Below are 22,265 nucleotides of genomic sequence, written 5' to 3' on the forward strand. Positions count from 1 at the left end.
TGTTTCTTATGTCTCACCTTTATAGTTTCATCAGTCTTAGTTCAACTTTTAACTAAACTATTACAGTCAAAAGTCATTAATTTGGACACCCATAATCCGGAATGATCTATAATCTGGACCTCAAAGCTACAAACTTTCTGCGCTTGCGTCACGTTGGCACATGCGCATAGGTGATTACATGCACGCGTAAGACCTTTAAGGCAGTGAATTCGCTTGTGCACGTGCGCATAAAACGTTTACGCATGCGTGTTTAATGTATAACCGACGGTATAAGCTAAGCTAAAATTATCTAATTCAGTTAATGTTGCAGATTGCGTTGTTCCTTAATTTTCGAATTGGATCCTGCTTATTATTTTTTGCAGACTGTTAGAGCAATTTTATAAAAGTAAGCTTGAACTTTCGATTATATCAAATAGAATTTCCGATATATATTTGTTAATACGTAAAGGATCTAAAGCGAAAGTATGTTTCGAAATCCGAAATCTGTTTATCAATTTAATGCTGCTCGGCGGGGGGAACGCCGCGGCGCACAATGAATTGGAAGTTGATCTGTCAGCACTATCCTTATCTTCAGGGAAGATGTTTTTATTTTATTTGGCTTATAATTTCTTACTAAATGTAGTATTTCATCTCGATGTACTCCGTCTTTGATATGATTTGCTTTTCAGCATTTCCAAAGCATCAAAAAAGTGCCAAAGGAAGTTGCTTCTTATACTCACACATAATCTTTACAAGAGAAATTAACCTTATGAATTTTTTTGACAATAATTGTATCAGTATCTGCAGCACAGAGGAGTGTTTCTATGCTGAAATTGATAAAAGCTTATTTAAGGTTGAGTTTAAGAAATATTGAATTCCTTTGTTCTGTCAAAAGTAAATAATACTGAAAAAAATTAAAGCCTGGAAACATTAAAGATAATTTTCGTATGAAGCTCACAGAGTTCAGTTATTTTCATGATAGTTGCAACAGCAATTAGTATTGCACAATATCAATATAGTCTTAGTTTCCCTCCAGATATACGTATATATGGATTTAGACAGCATATTTTACATGTGAAATTACCTTGAATTGGTTCCAATGGATGTTAACATGAGTACTGACTGAAGGATGATTATGGAAATGGAGCTAGGAATGGAAGGAGCTAGGAATGGAAATTATGGAAATGGAGCTATGGATTATGGAGCTAGGAAAATATGATAAGCAACACAGCTAAATGATAACTGCACATGGTGGCTGATTAAGTAGAAATTACAAATGGCAGATTATTGAACTTTTTTTTTTTTTTTTTTTTTTTTTCAAATTTTCTACTTTGTGACATGAGGCACTGTATTGAAAGGCATGAAAAGCACATCCTCTGCTGGAAAACACGAATGTAAATGTTGCCTAGAAGAGAATGTTGAAATTTAAGTTGCAATTTTAGCCTGCAAATGCTAAATGTATTATATTTTTAATTAACTAAATAAAAGTATATTTTGATTTGAAATATTAATATTTTTAATTTATATGAAAGTTAACTGCAGTGATTGTTTAAGGTACCAAAAATGCTGAAGCTGTGCATGCTACAGTGAAATGCATATTATATGCTAAAACTGCACTGCATATATTACTCATAAGTAAAGCACTTCAAAAACAGACTATGAATTCATATTCACGTACTATCTGAAAAATGCATTTTCTCTTAGAACTGGAAATTAAACATCCAGAAAAATTTTGGATATATATATATTAAATTTGCTACATAAAGAAAAGAAACAATAATCTTTCATGTAACAGACAATTAGTTTATCAAATAAATAACTCCCTAACTTCCCCCCTTGCGGACTCAAAACCAACGAAGAAAAAGTCAAAATGATACCTTGCAAATACTGGCAAATATTCCAAGCAAGATAGAGGAAATATTTTTAAAAAATCATAGCGAAGTTATTTAAAAATGATAATCTTAAAAATCATTCAAACAATGAAAATAAAAACACCATTAAATGGTTTACCTTGAGAAGTAATATTAGTTGTACAGCAAAAATTATTGCATTGAGAGATAAAAATTAAAAATAAAGATTCTTTCAATGCAAATAATGATTTAATTGAAGACAGCGTACAGCAGAAAGTACGAACACATGTACTTACATAAAACAATATGAAAATATTGGAAAGAAAAAGAAGTGATACAATTTCCAAATAAATGAACTAAAAAGAAACCTCTTTGATGGAGCAACCTCAGAAAAAAAAAAGAGTATTCTAAAACAGTTTATAAGGAAATTGAGAGGATTACTTTAATTTAGTTTTAAATTCACTGTTACTTTAAGAATATGTAAATATTCACTTAACCTCTTTCTGCTTTTGTTTTAATATAAGATCTATCAGAAAAGTTCTGTCCAATAATGTTATTTCAAGTTTCAATACGCATACAGGTGTTCATTCAAGACATGTATGATTGCCTCTCCTTATCACTACATTTACAGCTCTTCTAAATTTACTGAAATAAAAGAGTCTCATATCATTATTGAGAGCAATCGTGTTAACATACCTACTGATAAAATTCATTTATGACACTATATTTTGTATAAATTCCAACAGTGGAAAATACTATAGAAGTGTGTCAAAATTTGGTGACACTTCTCGGTGAAGATGCATTTCAGACAGAATGTGCATTAGATGGTTTGAAAAATTTGAAGCAGCTGATTTTGACTTTAATGATAAGCCACACCTAGGCGGCCATCTGTGATCGATGACAATATTCTCAAGATCATGATAGAGCAAGATCCTTTTTTGACAACACCGGCAATTGCAGAAAAGCTTAATTTAGCTCAACAAAATTTCGGAGAATATTTGGAAACCAGAATTGGTCTATAAATACTCCAGATGAGTGCATCATGAGTTAAGTGAGAAAAATCTGAAGGGTCAGTCATCATATGCACCTCTCTGCTTCCTTGGAACAAAAACGAACCCTTTTGAACAGGTTGATAACTGGGAATGAAATACTCATGAAACTGGGAATAATACTTATGAAAACATCATTAGGAAGGTAGCACACTGTGAACCCAGATAACCTGCCCCCTCTACCTCTAAACCGAGTCTGAGCTTTAACAAGAGAATGCTGTGTATATGGTGGAATGCCCAAAGACCAATGCATTATGATCTTTTGAAATCTACAGGTAGACTAGTTCAAAGAGATACTATCAGCAAATGGATGATTCAAACAAAGCAATCAAAGAAAAGAGGCTAGCGATGTTTAATAGGAAGCACATCACATTGTATCATGACAATACCAAACCACATGCTACTTTGGTGAACTTTCAGAAAATTGTACAGCTAGACTAGGAAGTTCTGCTGCATCCACCATACCCCACCCCCCCCCACACACACTTAGAACCCTCTGACCATTTCTTGTTTCTCTTCTTGCAAAAATTTATTAAGGGGAAAATATTCAAAACTGAAGCAGGTGTCATCCAAGCACTACTTGATATCTTCCCCTTTAAAGACATTTTTAAAAAAATAAATACTAGTATTATAAACTAGTATTTTATTTAAAGTGTATTTTATTCAACTGTTTCATCTAACAATCCGGCTATACAAGTTTAATTTCTTATAAAAATTATCAGAAATGTTCAAATTTTCACTAGTCAACAACTTGCTGTTCATACATATGCAAGTTTTCATAACAGCTAATTTTTTTCCCTTTCAACAAACCAGGCCTTCTTTAGCAATTACACCTTGTCTTATAAAGTTGCATAAATATTTAACAATCAATACCTTTTCAACATATTTTATGAAATCATAGCAATATATTTTAGTGGTTCTGTTATTACATATGTGTTTACATTGCAAAATTTCATCAGCAAAAATTATTTGCACTTGAAATTAATAAAAAAATAGCACTAATGAGAATGAAACTACACTCCTCTCTTTAAAGTAAAGTTTAAATCTTAATGTAGGTTAAAACTTTTATTTGGTTTTAAACTGTTATATCTTGACTAACTGAAAATCATTTCAACATAATAGTGCAAAATGCAAAATCTCATATTAAAAAAGAAAACAAACTGTGAAATTATGGGTCATACTTGTGAAAAATCCAGGTATTCATCTCCAACTTTTATGTACTGTGGATCAATTCGTTGTCCAGGTGGTTTTGTTGGATCAAATGCAAACTGAATTCCTGCTACTTGAGGAAATCTACCCTCTAATTTAGGATACTGAGAGACACCATTTTCTAAAGCTTTATATAACTGTTCACCTAAAAAGGATATCAAATCAAAAATTATGATCTGTATATAATGCTACACATACATATTTCATGTTGCAAAACTTAAAAAGAAAAAAAAAAATTTTTTATATAAAACTAACTAAAGAATGTATGTTAATTTAAAATTCCTTTCTAAACAAAATTATCACACCCTCAAAAATTTAACAGATCACATAAAACAAGCACATAAACCTCTGAAAATATAAATAAGTAATATACATTATTTGTTTATATTTTCAGAGGTTTATATATTTAATACAAACAGTTGTATTCATTCATTTGCTGATGAACTGAGCTTTCAAAAGAAATGAAACCTTCAAAAGTATTTGTCTAACTGTACAATAGTACATCAGTATGTAATAAAGCAATATTTATTAATGAATGACAGATAAAATAAAATGGAATAAAAATAGTTTTTATTTTAAGTTTAATAAACTTCATTTAGCTTATAATTTTGAATAAATTTTTTTACGACCAAAATATATATATATATATATATATAAATAGATAGATAAGTAAAAATAGAACAATTGTCCAAGATCCCACTTTTCATTTTTCAGAAATAGTGTATAAAAATACATCAAACTCATGGTAAGTAAGAGGAAACACCCTGTAACACAGTGTACATAAGACAGAGTTTTAAAGGTATATTTTATCAACTGCATTAAAAATATTAATGATAAAAGTTTAGTTTTATTATAAATTACATTAAACTGATACATTATTGAAAAACAAAAATCATTAAGTATGTAAACTCTTTTAATCATCTAATTTTGTAGCTAATATGTGTAACATATTATTACAATTAAACAGATAAATTAATGGTCTTCTTCCTCAAAAAACACAACAGCAATCTGCTATTCCTACCATTTGATTGAAACCCAACAAGCAACCTGCTATTCCTAACATTTCCTCAAGAAACATAACAACAATCTGTTATTCCTAACATCTGTGCTACTACAACACTGATTAATGTTGCAGTAGCACAGGTTAACATGATGTGAGAAGTGGAAAGTCATTTTATCTAATATCAGCAAAATCACAGCTGTTAAAAATTTAAGATAACAATGGCACCATAAATATTCTCATGACTGATCAAGCAATTATTAGTTGAATAAAATAAGAATCAATGTGATCTTGTTACTTCTAAAGATATCTAAACTTGCATATGCATATGCACATCCATTACACTTTGTTAAACATCATGAATTTTTTCCAATTTCAGATTGAATTTAAATATTACATCACAATATAAAATTGTAAACTACTTGATTTTTAGAGATGATTATCATCCAAATACTGAAATTGCAATTTATACAATAACATAGTACAATGTTATATATCGATAAGATGAAACCAGCTAAAGAAATAATTATCAATGACAGATAAACATAACTGAAGTTATGACTGCAATCTGCTTTCGCAAACATCATAAAATGACTATATTAAGCACAATGAAATTACTAATTGAAATGAAAGAGTAAAAATTATATTGCACCATGTAGTTTCACAGCAAATATGACTATTATTAATGTTCGTTTCATTATTGATACATACAAAAGACTTAAAGAAAAAAAAAGAGAGGAAAATAGTGATAAATTAAATAATACAATGTAAAAATGAGCACTAAAGATAACTATATTTATTTTATAACTGTATTACTTTTATGAATCTAAAATTTATGATCTATTTATTTTTATAAACCACTACTTTGGTTCTAAAAGTATAAGTTGTTTCTAAAGACATTCGTTTAATTTTTTTTTTCCTTATTTTACAAATATTTTTTTAGGTCTATTCAAGACAAACAGTACTGACAACCCAACCCCAGCTTCCTTTCTGCTAGTTTTAGAAAAATGAAAAGTCCTTACCGTTTATTTCTAAAGGTCCCGTATTTTCAAATATCTCTAAAACTAAAAACTCTTTTAATTACACTACATATATTTTCAGTCCAAAAAAGGAAAGTCAGTCATTGATTCTATTTATTATTAATATCAGCATTTAATAAAAGAAAAATAAACATTTATTCTAGCTTGAAATCATGACAAAAAGACTGATTGATCATGTAATTTTAAATGATATATTATACAGTATATATGCGAACACACAGTAATTAAAAAATATCTGACTAAAATGTAAAGGACTGAAATAAGAAGATTTTGTAGTGAAATGTGTGCACAGATATTTTGCTTTGAGGTGATACAGCACAATGTTGAATGATCGGTAAAAATGCTGTCCTGCTGTAAATTGTCATTTCCCTTGTGGATTTCAAGCAGTATGCATCACTGCAAGAATGTGAAACTCACCAATATGCAATTTTATCCATGGAGCTGCAGACAGTAACAGAGCAGATTCTCGAAGGAGGAACGGAGATTTTTTTTTTTTTTTTTGGTCCTTCGAGGAGTTTCTCTATTTCTGTTTTCATCTTCATACATAAAATGTATGTCGGTGAGTTCCACATTCATGTAGAAATAAATAATATTTGAAACTCACATGGGAAATGACATTTTGTACCAACAGATTACTTTTTTTATCTACTGCTCAACAACACTCTGTATGCTTTTCCTGCATGCATATTCTATTACAAAATCTGCTTATTTGGGTCCCCTCTACTGGCCTTTTCATTTTCGCCAGATTTTTTTTAGTCATCTTATATATGTATGTGATATGAGCATTTACATATGTATTTTATGCAAATATATATAATAAAAATGAAATGCTGTTCATTTTCTTAGGAATAATAAATATATTGTGTGCATTGAAACAGTTTTTATGTTTTTGACGGTACTTTGCATTAATGCTACATTTAGCTTTCTTTGGAAAGTGTGATGATAGCTTGACCTTTACACATTACACGTTTCAGGTCATTGATCTTGATAATTTTTAATGCTCCTCCCATCATCTTAGAGTCAAACAGCGGCCAAGCAGTAAAATCACTGAACACTAGTAGTTTGGTCCGAGGTTCGAATCCTGTGAACAGGTTGGCTGCATGGGCATTTTTGTAGTTTTTCCTATGTGTATATGATCCAGTTTCCCTTAGAAAGTCCTCCATGAAGGCATCCTTCCCCTTAGGCAGATGGCCCTCAGGGCTTTGCTGTAATTAAATAAAGAAAACCAAACCAACCCTTGATATTTGCTTCAGTCTATTACAGATTTATCTACCATTTCTAATTCCCAGTAAACATTCTCAGAGTTTGTCTACATTTACTGATGCTCCATTTGATGGAAGTTAGTGCATTCTTAACTATTTGCCAGAATTTTCATTTCATCATTTTCGAAAACTTAGACTGCTTCAGCTTCATTTCTAGGTAAGTCCAAATATCCATAATTATACAAAATACCACAAAATACAGTTCAAATTAAGTACAACTTCAGTAGAATCAAATATATGGCCTACACAAGTTTCAGAAAACACATCCAAACGCCAGTCATCTGCAAGGCAAAACTGAATGTGCATGGTCTATACAAGCTTGTAAGAAACTGGCAATAAAAGTGCTAAACATTTTTATTACCATCTTTTCTACAAACTTGTATGATATCACATTATTTGGTGATGGAGACATTCAGTCTCGAAATTTAGCTAAGATATCATTTAATACATAAATATCTTTTTAATTTCTTGTACTTGCATTTAGTTTAAATATCATATTCATTCAATATACCTGACACACTTATAACCAGTAGTGAATCCATCATAGGCAGAATGGTAACTAAATCTCTCATTCTGAAAGGACACTTAGGATGAATTCGGTCTGATCTCAAAGTTCCTGAGTTTAGTAAGGCTACATCGGAATGTGTAGCAGATAGCATAATATCACAAATGAAATTTCCTGGAAAATTAAATGAATATAAAATTTAATATCACAAATGATTAGATTTAATATCATTTTAATAAGTAATAACATATGCATATATAAATGCTATTGAAATAGAATGAATGTGTAAAAAATAAATGCTGGAAAAGAACTCAACCTGTGTGCTTTTAAGAAATGCTTCAGATGCAAATTTTCACTTTTACAATACATATATGGAACCAGTTTACCTTTAACTTTTCGAAAAATTACATTAATTTTATTTCAAATTAAGACAAAATGGAATGCAAAACTATTAATACAATAAAAACTAGGATCACACTGATAAATATCACACATGTTTTCTGTTAGTTATTTTAAGTTCTTATTTTTTATTTTAAATGTAAATAAAATCATTTTGGAGAACATGCCCCTAAACACCAAATTTTTAAGAAATTACATTGATGAATGGATGTTAGAAATATATGTATTTGAAATCTGGTAAAAATATACTGTTAAACATAGCATACCATATAAAATAACACATAGCAAAAAAATTTTAATTTACTAGATATACGATTTGAAATGAAAATTGTTTCTGGTAAGATCTGTAAAGAGCAAAGTAAAATCATTGTAGGTATTGTAGAATAATAACTAAATTTTTCTTGTTTTTTTAATTGCACTATAATGTATTTTTAACTACATCTGGGAAATCGATAATATTAATAAATTATTGATTCATCTCAGTGCCTAATAAAAGTTTGCAAAGGGTTTCACTTTTAAACTAATCAGTTATTATGATTTGGATCTGCACTTTTTCTTTCTGTATTCATCATATGAATGCATAGTTGTCTGTGTATTTAAGAAGAGAAAGACTTTGAGAGAAAGAGTTCCTGGCACTAGCACAGTATGCTTAGTTTTTGCCAACTCTAGCAATTATAATATATCTTGTCATCATATTCTCTTGTCACTGATATATTATAATAATAACGGTAATTTGTTGAGCCAACTCACAGCTTAGTATTTTATTGTGCAGTCCTCAACTACTCATCAATGCTTATTTTAAATTCACTGTTCTTATTTATTTGCGTGACCACAGGCTGTGGTTATTGTAGCACAAATTCATGGCTTTATGTTCAAAGTTCTGTTTAAATAAAAGGTTACTTTATAACATTTGTAAGACTTTGTTGTTTTATCTCAGACATAGCAATAACTTGCTACATGTCTGTGAGGGTTATAAGACTAAAGTAGCAGTACTAGACTGAGTATAATCTTGCAAATTATACACTAATGCAATTAATGCCAATGTTGGCAAAATGAGTGATTCAATCTTTTTAAGTTTTACTTACCATATTATATTTACTGTACATTAAGGTTCATCTTTTTTTAAAAGTAATTTTTTTTTTAAATTTTTCAGAGGATGAGCAAAATTTAAATATATGTTAAGCCCTTTAAACGACTGTTTCATTTCAATCATGGTTCAAATTTCTAAAAAAGATACTTCACATAATATTACAGTCTTAACATATTATCATGTGGAATAAGCCCACAAATAAAAGTATGGCAACTTTAACTGTACAGTAGAATGCAAACTTTTAAACAGAAAACTTGCTTCTGTCTTAGCTAAAATGTTACAAATTGCTTCAAACTCAACGGCAAACAACTAATACTCATTTCTCAATGCATGCAATAACTACTTGCAGTTATGGAAAAATCTGCCCATTTTACTAAAAAAAAAAAAAAAAAGGAAAGGAAGACATAGGAGAAATTCCTTCTGTTCATGTAAAATATTACTACTTTGTTAATTGATGCTGTATCAGGACAACATGCAGGGACAGAATCAGAGAATATATGATAGCATGTAGCTCATTTTGTTTTAAATTTCTGAGTCCAGATAAAATCAATGATTCAATGCAAAAGCTACATATTTAAAGCAATTAATAAGAATTTTACTATACAAATAAGTTTAAAAATAATAATTTCTTTTTCACAGTTTTAAATTTACAGGCTCTTATGATACCCATTTCAAAGTTTCTTTGCATACTAGCACATGATCAAAATGATACAATACTTTTATGGTGTTAATAAGATAAATATATGAAATAATTATTTGAAAATCAATTATATATGCATAAAAAAGTAAGCTAAATTACCTAAATTAGTTTCTTTGGTTCTAATACTAGAAAATCTTCCATCCAAATCAACAGAAAACTCTCCTAATACCTCATCCATTTTTCCTTCTACAACTCCTACCAAAGTAAATTTGAGAACAAAAACTATATTTTAGTTTTCATATATCCAACCAAACTAAAAACAAGAATTATCAGTATTTTCTGATTATCCACATCCCCACCCCCTCCCCAACAAAAAGTGAAAATACTCAGAAGGCAAAGCAGTATATAGCCAAAATAGTTTGGTGTGATCCAATGATATTGGTTAAGTGATGATGTATATGTTTAACTAATGATGTTTATGTTTTTTCAACTTTATTGCTTGACTGCTCTTGTATGGAATTGTTAGTGCACTGCCATTTTGAAAATGGCTACTGCCTTTTGTATATTAACTTGTCAAAAAGTTACTCAGCAACAAATTCGCAAATGTTCTTCAAAGTCACCAAAGAGTTTATTATTTTTTCGGTGGAGGATGCATATAATCAGAATGTACTAAATTTTCTTTCAGAAATATAAAATATAGCTATTAATAACTCTAACATAAATTCTAATATTTTACCATCACAAATGCATAATATATTTTGTTACAGCAAACTCCCAATTTACTAGGGTAATATTAGAAATGAGTTCATGACTAACTAGACAACAGTGAAAAAACAACAACAACAAAAAAAAAAAAAAAAAACTTATACTACAGTTAGCAGAAAATACTATCAACAATTTACCTGCACTTTTGAGCAATTTAATTAAGTTATTAGTGATAGCAGTGATGATGATGAAGTAACTGCAAGTACCTCCGATGACGATATTACTGATGAGTTTTTACCCGTGGATACAATTTTTTCGAACGAATCAAATATTTTTTCTGAAGTACCTGGACCAAAGCATGCCCCTCCTTCTGATGTGAAAGCAATTGAATATTTTATTATTATTATTATTATTTTTTCAATTTTCAATATTTTTTTTTTTTTTTTTTTTTTCAAGTATACTAACCAATAGCAGCGTCTTCGCATTCTTGATACAAAACAAGAGAAGCACTATCGCGCTGCGCCGTATTTTGGGCATACAAGTGAAGCGCGCGCCGGACTCAAACAGTTAATATGTATCTCTTCCACAAACAAACAAGAAACTGGTAACGAAAGTTTTTTTGCATCTAAAAAGATATTCTTCATTCATCTCATACAAGAAGAGAGTCATGCCACCAGAGTTTAACACTTGAGGCAAATCATAAAACTGCATCCTCTTTATAACTTTCTAGGATTTTATGTTAATTAACCAGTTACTATGATTTAAACACCTTTACTTAAATTCTTTCCATAGCCCCCACCAGAATGCAAATTTAGTTACTGGGTATTTAAGCCAAGGGTTTGAATGTGTTAGAGCTTCAGGCAGCCTTCACCAGTTCTGACAAAGCTATTCCAACTTTAGCAATCTTACTGGCCAATGTTTAAATATGGACCATTAATTACTTGATCCAGTTTAAGTAGTCTATTTTGTGTAGTTCTTAGTCTACATTACTTTACTATCAGCTTATGTTACCTTAAATACCGCCCTGACTGGAAAGTGGTTAGTGACTCTGATTGTTGTACCGAAGGACCCAGGTTTGAATCCTGGAGAAGCCATGGATGTAAACTGTCTGTTCCTTCACATGAGATAATGTGGTTCACCTATTAGATGCCTGCAAATAAAATGACCACTGCTTCCTACCTCAGTAGTGGCCAACACCTATAATAACTAGTGCCCGCCTTTGGGAAAGAAATGTTATTTTAAATACCTGCTAGTTGCAGAGTTATATTCTGAAGCATAAGTGATGCCGTTTATTAATTTAATCTCTTCAATAAAAATGATATTTTAACCTTTCTAAGACTGTCATCTTATTCCACATTATAACTCATTTGTCAGTCTAGTAAAATCTGAAGGATACTCAGTTAAGAACTACCCTAAAATCTTTTTATCAATCTTTCACATTAATATTTGTTTTATCATAATTTTACATTCTCTCTCAGGATACTGAGTCAATAACTACCCTAAAATCCTTTTATCCCTCTTTCACATTAATATTTGTTTTATCATAATTTTACATTCTCTCTCATTTTTCACCATAATCAAATAACTCATTTGTCTTATTTTTGGCAATAGTTATGTAAGAGACATACAAATATAACCATTACAAAATCTTTCTTTTTAATCAGACATCAAATCTACAAATTTCTTTTCTTTTAATCAGGAAACAAACCTACAAATTTATTGTGTTTAGACTAGAAGAGAAACACGCTAATGTGACAATCAAAATCGTAAAAAACAACCTTATATTTAGCGTAGGTATAATGAAACACTCAATCGATTTCGAGGGCAGCTAAAGGTCCCTCCTCATCAGGAGAAAGAAATACATAGAAAGAAGAAAATAGGAATCACAGAAACACGTGGTGCTTATCAGCACTGCACGTGGTTATAACTAGATTTTTAATCAGAGTTGCACTGGCCGCCTACTTTTACTGAGCCAGGCTGTCTGATCAAGCATAAAGAAATATTAGCGAAGTTAAAATAGGGAGCGAGGGGCAAATGCACATTACGCTCAAAATCTGTACTTCAAATAATGGAAAGCAACCACTGAACGGATTTTTATACCCTCTGGTAGTACCAAGTGCGAGGAGGTAACGCCAATTATCGGCAAAAATAATTGAATTAAGACAGTAGAATTTTAAAGGCATTAGGAAGGACTGGATTGGACTTCAAATCATTAACTAAACTTTCTAAATCTTTGTGAATGTGAAAAGCTTCAAGAAAATCCAATTCGCCTATGAAGTTTCGTATCAAGGAAAATGAATCTTATGTCAAAAAAAGGGAAATTAACAAGTCTTCAATAGCGTATCATAGCTGGACTTTTAACCATAATTTTGATTTTGGGTCTGCAAAAATCATCCAAAAGGCTTCTTCCATAGGCGAATTGGATTTTCTTGAGGCTTTTCACATTCACAAAGATTTAGAAAGTTTAGTTAATGATTTGAAGTCCAATCCAGTCCTTCCTAATGCCTTTAAAATTCTACTGTCTTAATTCAATTATTTTTGCCGATAATTGGCGTTACCTCCTCGCACTTGGTACTACCAGAGGGTATAAAAATCCGTTCAGTGGTTGCTTTCCATTATTTGAAGTTCAGATTTTGAGCGTAATGTGCATTTGCCCCTCGCTCCCTATTTTAACTTCGCTAATATTTCTTTATGCTTGATCAGACAGCCTGGCTCAGTAAAAGTAGGCGGCCAGTGCAACTCTGATTAAAAATCTAGTTATAACCACATGCAGTGCTGATAAGCACCACGTGTTTCTGTGATTCCTATTTTCTTCTTTCTATGTATTTCTTTCTCCTGATGAGGAGGGACCTTTAGTTGCCCTCGAAATCGATTGAGTGTTTCATTATACCTACGCTAAATATAAGGTTGTTTTTTACGATTTTGATTGTCACATTAGCGTGTTTCTCTTCTAGTCTAGTTTGTGCTATCAACCGGCATTTTCGAGAATATTTTCTGTTTATTGTTTTACCACGTGCACCATTTTATTTACTTCTTTCCACATGGCCATCATTTTTTCGGATTTGGTTTATGCTATCAACCGGCATTTTCGAGGTAATTCTATATTTTTTCGGTTTACCATGTGCACGATTTTGACTTTCGTTGCTTCTTTCCACGTGGCTATTGGTTTTCAGTATTGGATGTTTCTCTCCTTTTGGAATGTTTTTGTCATTTGTTGATAAAAATTGTCTTTATTATTTATTGGTGTTTTTTCATGTTATAAGTAATTACTTGTTTGGACTTTCGGAATTACATTTCTTTTGTTCACTTGTTTCTTGCTTGTGCCCTTTTCACAATATGTCCACTGACAGGAACCGATTTTGTAAGTTACGCCTTAAGCATACGAAATTCTTGAATCATCTACAGTTTCTACTTAAATGCAAACATCAAAATTTCATTCCCAAATTTATACATGTGAAATGTAGCCTTAAAGCTTCTGTTCACGTTTCAAAAATTTTGCATAAATTCAAATTGGCACTTCTTCGTCACATTATAAGGGACACACGCAAACGTTTATTTAAAATTGAATTTGAATTATATTACCTCCATTTAAAAATTGCTAATTCCACTGAAAATTTTTTCTCATTTGAACATACATCCTGGTCTAGAACCGATATCGTTTGTCAACGGCATAAAAATGTGCTCATTTCTAAATTCCAAAAACTCACACACCAGTCGGATAGTCCCAATTATCTAGCTGATCTTCCCACTGTAAACGTTAACTCCATCGTTAATATCTCCAATAGGAATCTTTCGGAGGATCAGTTAAAAGTATTAAAATATAATTTCAACTTTTCCAAGACATCTAAACCTTCAATTCCTCAAATCATCGCCCCTATAGAGAAAGCCTTTAAATTCTCCAAAATTTCGGAAACGCAGAAGGATACAATCCGCCACCTAATTACTCATAACGTTAATTTTAACAATAAATCTTTGGGTTCTAATCTTAGCAAAAAGGAAAATGAGATCTTACGTGAAATTCATTCTGATACTAATATCATTATCTCTAAAGCTGATAAGGGCGGACAGATCGTTGTTATGGACAAACACACATATATTACTGGAGTCTCTAAATTGATAAATGAAGGCCCATACTGCTCGATCCCTAAAGATCCTTCAACTTCGGACCTCATGAAAGTAAAAAGTGCTATTAAATCTTCCCACATTCTGCCAACTCAGTTGAAGAAATCACTTATTCCGCCTATTACTAATTGCGCTAGACTTTATGCTCTTCCAAAAGTCCACAAAACCGGTATTCCTTTTCGACCAATTGTTTCCAACATAGGTACTGCTTCATATCCTTTGGCCAAATATTTAGTTTCCAGATTTTCTCCTCTACTTGATAACAATATTCACACTGTAAAAAATTCTGTTGAAGTCATTGATAAACTTAAAAATATTTCCCCACAACGTTCCATTATGGTTTCATTTGATGTCAAATCATTGTTTACTAATGTTCCGGTCGAAGGAGCACTAAATTGTCTTGAAACTAGGCTTCGGGAATTTCACTTCACACATACTGAAATTAATGAGTTGGTTTCGCTTACTAAAGTTTCTCTAAGTCAAACCCACTTTGTTTTCCAAAATGCATATTTTCGTCAAGTTGAAAGATTGGCTATGGGTAATCCTCTCAGTCCGATACTTGCTGACATTTATATGCACTATTTTGAGATGAAATTATTTGATAAATTATCTTTTCGTCTTTGGATTCGGTATGTTGACGACACTTTCGCACTTTTTGACGGTTATAAAGAGGATTTATCCGAGATTCTATCTATTATGAATTCAATTGATCTAGCCATCCAATTCACTCTTGAAATTGAATCCAACAATTCCCCCCCCTTCCTCGATATTCTTATAATCCGCAATGAAACCGATTTTAGCACCACTGTGTACCGTAAACCCTTTGCAGTTTGTTTACCACCCCATGCCAAGTCATGCCACCCTGTTAAGCATAAAATGGCTTCTTTTTACTATTATGTTTTCCGCGCGCTAAAAGTTTGTTCGTCTGAATCTTTGCTTACCAATGAAGTTAATTATTTGAGAGCAGTTGCGATTGACCGTGGATTTTCTCCCGTGATTATTGATAAAGCTGTCAAAAAATTTTCAGATTCCCATCAAAGAAGACATTCTACTGTTAGAAATAATATCAATGACCTTGTCGTGCTTCCATTTTATCCTTCTGTTAGCTATAAAATTGCACGGATTCTCCAGAAATTCAATTTTCAAGTCGGTTTCTCCCCTATTAATAAAATTCACCCTTCGATTCTAAAAGATTGCGTTTCTGTCTTGAATTCTTGGGGAATTTATAGTATATCATGTCAGTGTGGTTTAAGATATATTGGCCAAACAAAAAGAGCGTTGAAGTTTCGTATCAAGGAACATGAATCTTATGTCAAAAAAGGGGAAATTAACAAGTCTTCAATAGCGTATCATAGCTGGACTTTTAACCATAATTTTGATTTTGGGTCTGCAAAAATCATCCAAAAGGCTTCTTCCATAGGCGAATTGGATTTTCTTGAGGCTTTTCACATTCACAAAGATTTAGAAAGTTTAGTTAATGATTTGAAGTCCAATCCAGTCCTTCCTAATGCCTTTAAAATTCTACTGTCTTAATTCAATTATTTTTGCCGATAAATTGGCGTTACCTCCTCGCACTTGGTACTACCAGAGGGTATAAAAATCCGTTCAGTGGTTGCTTTCCATTATTTGAAGTTCAGATTTTGAGCGTAATGTGCATTTGCCCCTCGCTCCCTATTTTAACTTCGCTAATATTTCTTTATGCTTGATCAGACAGCCTGGCTCAGTAAAAGTAGGCGGCCAGTGCAACTCTGATTAAAAATCTAGTTATAACCACGTGCAGTGCTGATAAGCACCACGTGTTTCTGTGATTCCTATTTTCTTCTTTCTATGTATTTCTTTCTCCTGATGAGGAGGGACCTTTAGCTGCCCTCGAAATCGATTGAGTGTTTCATTATACCTACGCTAAATATAAGGTTGTTTTTAACGATTTTGATTATTGTGTTTATTCTGGAAGTATAATATTAAAAGAATACACATAGTATTAAATTATAAACACAGTTTTGAATAAATGAATACATTTTTAAACTTCAATAGAAATATTTTTTAATTATCAAAACAATAAAACAATGACAAATACAGAAGAACCTTGTTTATCCAAATAATTAAAAAATAAATGTGCTTCAGATAATTAAAAATTGAGTCAATCAGGGTTCCCAAAAAACAACTTTATAAATCTTACCTAAGGTTTCAGCTGTTTTATTTTTATTACCTAAGAATAACTAATAATTAAACTAAGCATCCTACCTATTTTTTATTTATATTAATAAAAAAATTAATGCACATTAATGTAAATCAATAATATTATGTAATCAAGTCTAATTATTATGAGGAAGTTATGCAGATTTATTTGGTTAAATTCGGACTGTTTGAACTTGTCAAATCATGCAATGTTTGCAGAATAAGCAACCCTTTGGAACATACTCAGTTTGTTTTTCATACCAAAGGGTTTCAGTTCCTTCTTTGGCCATAGTAAACTAAAGAGTGATGTTCCTTCTTTGGCATTATATTCATTTATTTAAGTATTTCCATCAGTGTTAATGATTAATCAACAACCAGATCACTATATCCAACATCAAGACTATCAATTCTCAACAATTATTTAAATATTATCTAAATTACAATCTTAACAAATTGAAAGCATTTCCATTTATTCCAATCAAGCTTCTACTGAATGTCACTAGACAGTTTTCCTCTTTATCATATAGGTAGTTTTACTTTTGCTTTATTTCAACAAATTTCATTAGCTGTTGGTTTAAAAAAAACTAAAGCTTTGTCCATAATGTAAGAATATTATTGTCATTAAGTTAAGCAGATTTGTTTTTACTCGTAATCAACATTAAGACCAACTCAGCGAGAACTTATTACAATACCCAAGTTAAACAAAAGCTGTGCAAAGTTTTCTTAATTCTGTACATGACAAAAAAGCATTATACTTAGTATATAGTTAAACCTTGTGGATTGCTTAAAATATTCTGTGTTCAAATGTGATTAGTCAACAATCAGTGCAAATGTAAATGTCTCAGTTTGCATTCAGTATACATATGTTGCGCTAAATACCGATTGTATAAAATCTTATATGCTATTGTTTTCCCAAAACTTTCTTTTTAAAACTGGTATTTTGACTTGGAAAATCCAACCAAGCCTAGCTCTGGCTTTATAATATGAAGCAACACTGGAAACTAACCTAATTTTTTTTCACTATATTTAATGAACAGCACAAGTTCTCAGATGGGGACAAATGATCCCTAGGGAAGGGAATGAGGTCAGCCTTTTATTTACCTGTTAAGTTCGGTTTATAAGTACAAACTGAAATACAGGAATTTCAGATATTAATTCAGTTCCTGTATTTCAGTTTTCAGTAACTGCTTTTGTACAAGTTTTGGTATTTACCAACATTTTCATACTTTTCCTTATTTAATTCACATACTTGGCAACCTATGACACTCAAAAATCAGGAAATTTTTCTCAACAACAAAAAGAATTTTAAATGATAAAAATATATTTTTTAATAATGAATTAACTTTAAATAGTTACTAATTAATATCTGAAAAATTAGTCACTAATTCTTAAATACAAACAATACATTCTGCATTAATAACACTTTGGTCCTTTGCTTCCCCGAGAGAAATTAATTTTTTCTTTTTTTCAATAGCACTCATGTTATCCTTTTTTTTTTTTTTTTGTATGTATATGTTTGAGAACAATGGCCCTCCCACCGTGCAAAATCGAAAAATCGCAATGACAAACGGTACACATTGCAAATGTATTTCATTTCCTTGAGGAAATAATAGAAGAAAAATCATCTTTGTACGATTTATGAAAAGTCATGAGTATTTTACCTTTTTCGCACACATAACTAAAAGCAAAGAACGTAATTTCTTACACTATTTCTCAAAAGCATGTGCACTCACACCACTCAGCAACAAGATGAATTAAATAACAACCTCGATCCTGCTTCGTGCTCACTGGTTAATATATGCCAGATAGTTGCCAACTCTGAATTTATAAAACACATTACAAAATAATCTAAATTTAAATAAATCTATGTTGTATATTTTGAGTTTTGGAAAGGAAGGGAAGAATGATGAAAGGGGCACTTGAGATAAAAGAAGTTGAGAAACCTTGATATATATATATTATATAATGGATTGGATATTTAGGTTCTGTTGTATTACATATATGAAAGATAATTTCTTGATAGTTATATTTATACTACTAAAAGAATTTTTTTTATTTAAATATTATAGAAATAAATAAGTTGAATTATATCACAAGAATATATTTTACAAATTTAATTTTCAATACAAATATACCTTTATATTTGAGCAGTTCATTATCCAATGCAGGATCAGGTTCAAATTGTCTAGTTACAGCTTGTTTTTCTACAGCTACATCTACTGACTTTGAATTGAAGGATAAAGTTATTTTTGAGAAATGTTGAAAATCAGTTCCACTTTTGATGATACATTTTCCATTAATCTAAAAGATACACACATAATAGTGTCAATACAGAATACGGGGATATTATGACACAATTTGTCAAAATATTAGTAAATTTGAAAAAAAAAATTCAATAGCAGGAAAGAAGCAAAGCATAATTATGCAAGCTGCTGAGTGTTAGAAAGCAGGATGTTAAGTTCCTTCATAAAAATTTCCATAATTTAATTTAAAAAAATTAAAGCAAATTACCCAAGGTACATTAAAATATCTCATTTCTTATCAAATTATAAAATATCATGACACAATGACCAATTTCCTGGAAGACTAGTCTGCAATTTCTGAATGCAATGATTCTGGTTTGGTTGAACTCAGAAATGTGCTCAAATGATGCTTGTGTTTTTACACGATTAATACTGCGGTTGCTTACACAAAAATATAAGAGAACAATGCACATTATTCAATGGCAATCTTTCCTCCCTTTACATATGAATTGTAAGGAGTGCTGCAGTCGTCCATGATGCGTGTGTGCAATGAAATCATAATTATCTGCATATTCCATTGTGGTACACACATGATGCAAGTTTCATGCTGTTGGGATACTTCTTTCATGGTGTTGTATTTTGGATGGCTGGCAGTATGAAAGAAAACTACTAACTTTAATTTCGCAACAGTCCCCCTTTTATTCTTCATTTAAATTTAGCCACTTTCCTTTCCTGTTCTAAAAAAACTAATTGTTTATAATATCTGACTCTAAAGTGCATCATCTTAAAATTAACCTACATCGTGCCATCTCATGTAAAGCATAGTAATGCAGATATCTTTTGCCCATCAAACAAAGATCAAGCTTTCAAGTGACTCTACATCTTTTGCTGCTGCTGAATGAATACTTACTTTCCACTTTGCTTTTTCCCTTGCCAACACACACCACCCGTCTCTCTGCTGGCTATTGCTCATTGTCTGAAAAGGTAAGCTTCCAGAACTTGTAGGGTGCATATCACACATATATATACACATATAGGATGTGTGAAGAAAAATATGTGTATCCAGAATTATCTGTCCAAAATAAATTATGTCTTGTCTTCAGCCATGTCTGTCTGCAATATTGTCATTGCCTCTGTGCAATAAACTTCTCTAATTCTATTACAATTATCATACAATCATCAAGAATTTACAGATTATATATATATGTTTCCCACAATGGCAGATTGTGAACAGTTACAGCGTAACACAGTCCATTAATCTTTACAAGGCCAGATGTGGTGGTCTCTTTATTATGGAGGCACCTAATGGGTGGGCCACCATCGCCTCCTGTGAAGGAACGGATAGTTACAACCATGCCTTCTCCGTGATTCAAAACCAGGCTCTTCGGTATCGCAGTCAGGCTTCCCTAACCACTATACCATCTGGACAGCATTTACAGATTATATTACATACATATAATTGTTTATAATACAAATTTTGTTTAATATATAATTTGTCTTATTTAGTTTTACTAACAGTTATTTTAATTTTAGCCTTTCCTGAATTCTCTTATTTTCCCTCGCATTTTCTCATCAGGACGTAAATGAAGTAGGTGAACAAGAGTATTTGACAGGTGGAAAAGATGGTTAGGCAAAAAGTGATTTTACTATTGAAGCTATTTTGTGCTCCAGCTGCTAATCTTAGTAGCAGCTACGCATTCTGGCCATCTAGTTAACATATCACCGGTGCAGGTTTCTGAGTCAGCCTGTTATAGATTAACTTGAATTGTGTAGTCTAGCGCTACATTTAAATTTATTGTTAATTTAACTTATAAGTTTTCAAAACAAGCAGTTGGTGTTTTTTGAAAGCATATAAGTCCGTGCCTACTACTATACAACTTGTGACAAATAAGAAACAATTTTTACGTAGATCTAGTTATCATTTCATGATTGCAAAGAGCCCTATATCTCACAAATAAAAATTGAAAGTTTATTTAAAATTTTTTATGATATTACAACAATATTTTCTTCATCATTGAAGTTACACAAACTAAAAATTCATTTTTCTCGAAATTCATGTCCAAAAAATACAAATGGTTTTCCTCCTTCAGTATTCAAATATTGTGCACAAATACATAAATGTAATTGCTTTTAAAAAGTATATTTTTAATTCTACACAAATATAAATTAAAAATTTATTTTTATTTTTTAAATTACCATTTTTTAAATTTTAAATGAACAGAAACCTTATCACTAGTCATTTTGTATAGTATTTTATAATAAAAGAAAAAGCTGTTTTGTTCTAGTTTTTAATAATATTTATGGAAATGGCATTTGTCTGAAATGTGAAAAGGTTAGGATTTTGAAAAGGTTAGGAAACCAATTAAAAAAAGCACAACATTTGAGATTTTGAAAATGAATGGAAACTTTAAGTTAATAATTAAAAACAATGTCTTTTTAACATGGCTGATTATCATATTTAAATAAAATCCAAATAAAAAATCAGACTTTTATACTTGTACCTTTGTAACTTCATAAACATGGTCATGTCCTCCAAGGATTAAATCTATTTCTTCTACATTTTCAGCAAGACGAATATCATTTGGTGTTCTCATGTGGGTCAAAGCAATCACATAGTCAACATTTTCCTAGTCAAAAATTAGAGTTTTTGATAAATCACTCAATGTTTTCATATTTCGAGATCATACATTTTATTAGAAATCGCTATGTAATGAAAAATAATATGTCTTAAAAAATTACATTCTGTAAATATAAGAAATGATAGAAGTAATGATTTCCTCTTTTTTATATAATTTCATATTCAAGAGACACATAAGTATATTTCTGCAATCACAAGCATTCCACTCATTATATAAAATCTGTCATTAAAAAGTATTTTCAGCAAATATGGTTTGTAATTCGTAAATATGGTTTCTTCCTGCTTAGTGCATGTCTTCATGGTGTAAATTGAAAGCAGTCTGACGAGTAACCGCGAGGTTCAGAGTTTAAACTACA

General features: G+C 31.0%; 1 protein-coding gene across 4 annotated transcripts in view; it reads right to left on the minus strand.

Annotated features, from left to right (window-relative positions):
• The window catches only part of LOC118193941 (uncharacterized), a 50,347-nt gene that overhangs the window by 13,444 nt on the left and 14,638 nt on the right, over positions 1-22,265 (minus strand). For all 4 annotated transcript variants that reach the window (XM_035365127.2, XM_035365113.2, XM_035365119.2 and 1 more), the window contains exons 6-10: positions 21,773-21,898; positions 19,164-19,329; positions 10,183-10,278; positions 7,901-8,068; positions 4,060-4,232 (exon numbers count right to left, since the gene is read on the minus strand). In XM_035365127.2, the coding sequence (XP_035221018.1) occupies positions 4,060-4,232; positions 7,901-8,068; positions 10,183-10,278; positions 19,164-19,329; positions 21,773-21,898 (729 nt within the window). The remainder of the gene's footprint in view (positions 1-4,059; positions 4,233-7,900; positions 8,069-10,182; positions 10,279-19,163; positions 19,330-21,772; positions 21,899-22,265) is intronic.

The sequence above is a fragment of the Stegodyphus dumicola genome, chromosome 3 (assembly GCF_044657685.1).
Source record: "Stegodyphus dumicola isolate Sdum_Otavi_A_Nest chromosome 3, ASM4465768v1".
Classification (NCBI taxonomy): Eukaryota; Metazoa; Arthropoda; class Arachnida; order Araneae; family Eresidae; genus Stegodyphus; species Stegodyphus dumicola.